This window comes from Gekko japonicus, unplaced genomic scaffold, assembly GCF_001447785.1.
Source record: "Gekko japonicus isolate JY-2015 unplaced genomic scaffold, Gekko_japonicus_V1.1 scaffold518, whole genome shotgun sequence".
Classification (NCBI taxonomy): Eukaryota; Metazoa; Chordata; class Lepidosauria; order Squamata; family Gekkonidae; genus Gekko; species Gekko japonicus.
The window spans coordinates 50,256-54,154 of record NW_015169789.1 but is presented as its reverse complement, the minus strand read 5'-3'; the positions used below and the strand labels follow the sequence as shown (position 1 = coordinate 54,154).

Sequence of the window (3,899 nt, the reverse complement as noted above, 5' to 3'; positions counted from 1 at the left end):
TATTAAGAAAAAATAAGAAAGAAGGAGATATCCACAAAGAGGAAACACGGGGAGTTCCTGCACTGAATAGAAATTTAGCCATAGAACTATTTACCATCTGCTCACAGCCAGTTAGTAAGGAGCCGTTCAACAGGCAATAAGGCCACAATATCCAAAAGTACACAAATAGTTTTATTTATGCAGTCGGTTGATTTCTGAGTGCACACGTGATGCATACTTCTCAAGCTCCTTTACTTTCTGCATAATGAGCTTTTTCTAAAAAAGAACAGAGGAAAAAATCCTGTTAGAAAGATAAGACATTTTTCAGTTACAGGAAAAACTAAAGGGGGGGTTACTTTAGAAAAGGTAGACGAGACAATTAACTCAAAGCAGAAAAGAATTGGCAAGCAATATCATATCAGGCAGGATACAAAGAAGAGATTGGCCTGGTTACAACTCAATGTCCAAAACATCACCTGCAAACTAGGCAGACAGATCTATGATCACAAGACCATTTGTTACAAGACTTAGGACCAGGGTATCTGAAAGATCATATTCTCCCATAGACTCCTGCTGGGGAGGTAAGATCACAGGGAGAGGCTCTCCTGTCTGTTTCATCAATCAAAGAAGCATGTTTGGTGGGTACACAAGAAAGGACCCTTTAAGTGGCAGTCCCATGGTTCTGGAATAAGCTCCCAGAAGGTGCACCAGGCCCCCTCATTCTTGATATTGAAGAGGCAGCTGAAGACAGTTTTATTTATATTGGCATTTAATTAGTTTTTCTTCCTATTGGCAGTTTTAATTATTTTTTTAAAGTAGTAGTTTTACGAATTTAAGTATTTTATTATTTACATTGTAAGCCTCCCTAAGTTCATATACATTAGGGAAATGGCTAATAAATGTTTTAAATTTTAAAAATATTAATTTTAGTTACAATGGGTCAGGGGGATAAGATGACTGTCTAAAACCATACATACACTCAGGTTCTTCATTCTCTCTTTCTGTAGTTTTATGAGCTCATGCATTGTAAAGTCAGCCACATCCTTCTGGAGACCAAGAAATACGCAGCTGGGGGAGTGTTTTCGGTGCTCTTCCCTAGAAATCAGAAGGATAAACATTATCAGAGCAATGGACCTCAAAAGGTAAAGCAGACTTGTCTAGAAGTGACCTCCTGTACTAGTCCATTATACTACCGTTCTAATCTTTTTGTAAAAATACCTTCCTGAACATTTCTGTTTTGCACATTCTGTACAGTGACAGAAGTATGGAAGCCTTCCAGAGGATATCCGGACAATGAGCCCCCCATTTAGTGTCACTGCATCTGTTGGGGAAAGGCACTCTAAGTCCTGTTGTCAAGATGGGTTGTACCTATCCCATTTCACCCTACCTGGTTATGCAATTCTTCATCGAGCCCAAACTGGAAGGGGGAAAAAGGTGGCAGCTATCCTTCTCTGTGAGTTTTTTCTGTTTCACAGATTCCCACTACAAACTATTGCAGCAACTGACTGCATCTTCTTTATGTTAGGATCCAGGGACACACTGTGCACTCTACTTGTTTCCCAGCCACCTAATTTCCTAGTGGGTGCCTTGTCTGAGCTGGTGGAGGCAATAACAGTCTGTGATGGAGATGGCAGACTGATTGTTCTGAGGCTCTCAACATTCATGCCGAAGGCACTTTTGTGTAATGAAGCAAACAACAAACACCCAGTTCTGTTTAGCTGAAGGCCTCTTTATTAACAGTAACAGGGCAGGTAACTTGCCTATTGGAATAAGGTCAAAGAAGAAGGGGGTGGCAAAGGATGAGACGGTTAGACAGTGTTATCGATGCAACAAGCATGAAATTAAGCAAACTCCGGAGCATGACGGAAGACAGGAGGGCCTGGCGTGATGTGGTCCATGGGGTCGCAAAGAGCCGGACTCGACTGTGTGACTGAACAACAACAACAACAACAAACTTAAGCTGTTTCTAGAGCTCTAGGCCAGGACAACGTTCTGCAGATTCTTAGTAGGCTCTGCACTCCTGCAGGCTGCTAGCAGGGAGACTGAGAAGAGAAGCACTGAGGCCCTCCTACTCTCCTGCTTGTTGAGAGGTCTACTGAGATAGCCTCTTAAAGAGGCAGTACACAACAGGCATCTTGTTCTGGACCAGTTTAGGCTTTCATAGCCTTCTTTGCTACCATGGGTCTCACTGAAGTTGTGACAGGCCCAACACGTGACACAGGACCGGTGTTCCCTCTAAGCTGAGTTAGTGTGAGCTAGCTCACAGTTTTTTTAGCCTCCGGCTCACACATTTTTGTCTTAGCTCAGGAAGGATGGCTCCAGAGCGAACTGATTTATGCAGTAGCCAAATGGCTCGCTCACAACTTTAATGCCAGTAGGTCACAAAATAGAATTTTTGCTCACAAGACTCCACAGCTTAGAGGGATCATTGCACAGGACATCTCTTGGACTTAATTTATTGAACTGAGTCTTTGAGGAAGGTCTAATTTGGAACCTGGATGTTCAGCCTCTGTCATGGTCTGACTACCACTTCTTCAGGGTACAGGTAAATGTGGCACCAACCCTCTCTAAAATATGGCACCAACCTTCAGTTAAAATGGCCTGCCCATGGAGACTTACTGGATTCCAGAATGCTCTGGGAGATTTTAGGATCCCAGATTATAGTTCTGCTGAGACTACAATGGTTACTTGGAGTGGAAAGCTCCAGGAAGCTATTTGATAGAGTTGTCCCCCTTTCATCCTCCCACCATCAAGGTATACTCCAGCACCTTGGTTTACCTTGTAGCTGGATGACTTGAAGAGCACAGAGAGGGGGTGGAAAATGGAGAGTGGATCTGACATTGTGTGCTGTAGAGTTGATTGGAAAGCCTATGAGGCAGCAGTGACAGCAGCAAAGAAATCTTATTTTTCTACCACTGTGGCAGCTATTTCAGCTTGTCGTATTAGACACGCCAAGGGTTCCATGGATAAAGCAAAAAGAATAGGTGAAAGAGGACACCCCTGACGGGTGCCTCTTTGAAGGGTGGATTCTGTTGAAGATAGGCCATTGACCAAGAGTTGGGCCTTGGGGTGATCATATATAGCGCGCATTGATCTTCTGAAGATGGGACCGAAATTCATATGCTTAAGTAGAGATTCAAGGTAGTTAACTTCAAGAGAATCAAAAGCCTTCTCAATATCAATCGTTAAAATTAAGGAATTGAGATGTTTGGAGCGCCTACCGTAATGAATGAGATTTAAGGTTTTCCTGATGTTATCAGAAATGTCCCTTTCAGGCATAAATCCCGTTTGATCTTTGTGAATATAAAAAGTTATAATTTGTTTGAGACGGACCGCTAAGATAGATGTGAATAATTTATAATCTATATTAAGAAGGGAAATAGGCCTGTATGATTTCGGGTCCGATAGGTCTTTTTATTTTTTTGGTATTAAAATTATATTAGCTTTTTTCCAGGACTCCGGGAGTTGTCATAAAGCCAGAACCTCGTTGCAAGTGTCAGTGAGCAGTTTGCTGAGCAGCTGAGCAAACACTTTATAGTATTCCGATGTAAAGCCATCAGGTCCTGGTGACTTATTTAGTTTAAGAGATTTTATGGCACGCTCCATTTCCGCAATCTCAATAGGTCTTTCCAAAGCTTCTTGGTGATCAGGCATCAATTTATTCAAATGTGAAATAGAGTCCAAATTTTTTTGAGTGCTATGTGTGTCAGAACCCTTGGAGGCATAGGGAGACTTATAAAATGTTTCCAGGATTTTAATGACATCCTTGGGATCAGAGCAAATCTTACCTGCTTCCAAGTTAGATACCTTAGTTTTCTAGGGGATTGTATGATATTGGATTGATGGAAATGGAACTCTGATTTTTTGATGCTAAGAGCATCCAGAGCCTCTAATTGTTTCCTAGCATTTTGTAGAAGTTT

The 3,899-nt window shown here is 41.9% G+C and overlaps 1 protein-coding gene across 1 annotated transcript in view; it reads right to left on the bottom strand.

Annotated features, from left to right (window-relative positions):
* The window catches only part of BIRC5 (baculoviral IAP repeat containing 5), a 13,631-nt gene continuing 9,732 nt past the window's right edge, over positions 1-3,899 (bottom strand). Inside the window, exons 3-4 of the mRNA XM_015417000.1 lie at positions 957-1,074; positions 1-255 (exon numbers count right to left, since the gene is read on the bottom strand). Coding sequence (XP_015272486.1) covers positions 172-255; positions 957-1,074 — 202 coding nt within the window. The 3' untranslated portion in view covers positions 1-171. The remainder of the gene's footprint in view (positions 256-956; positions 1,075-3,899) is intronic.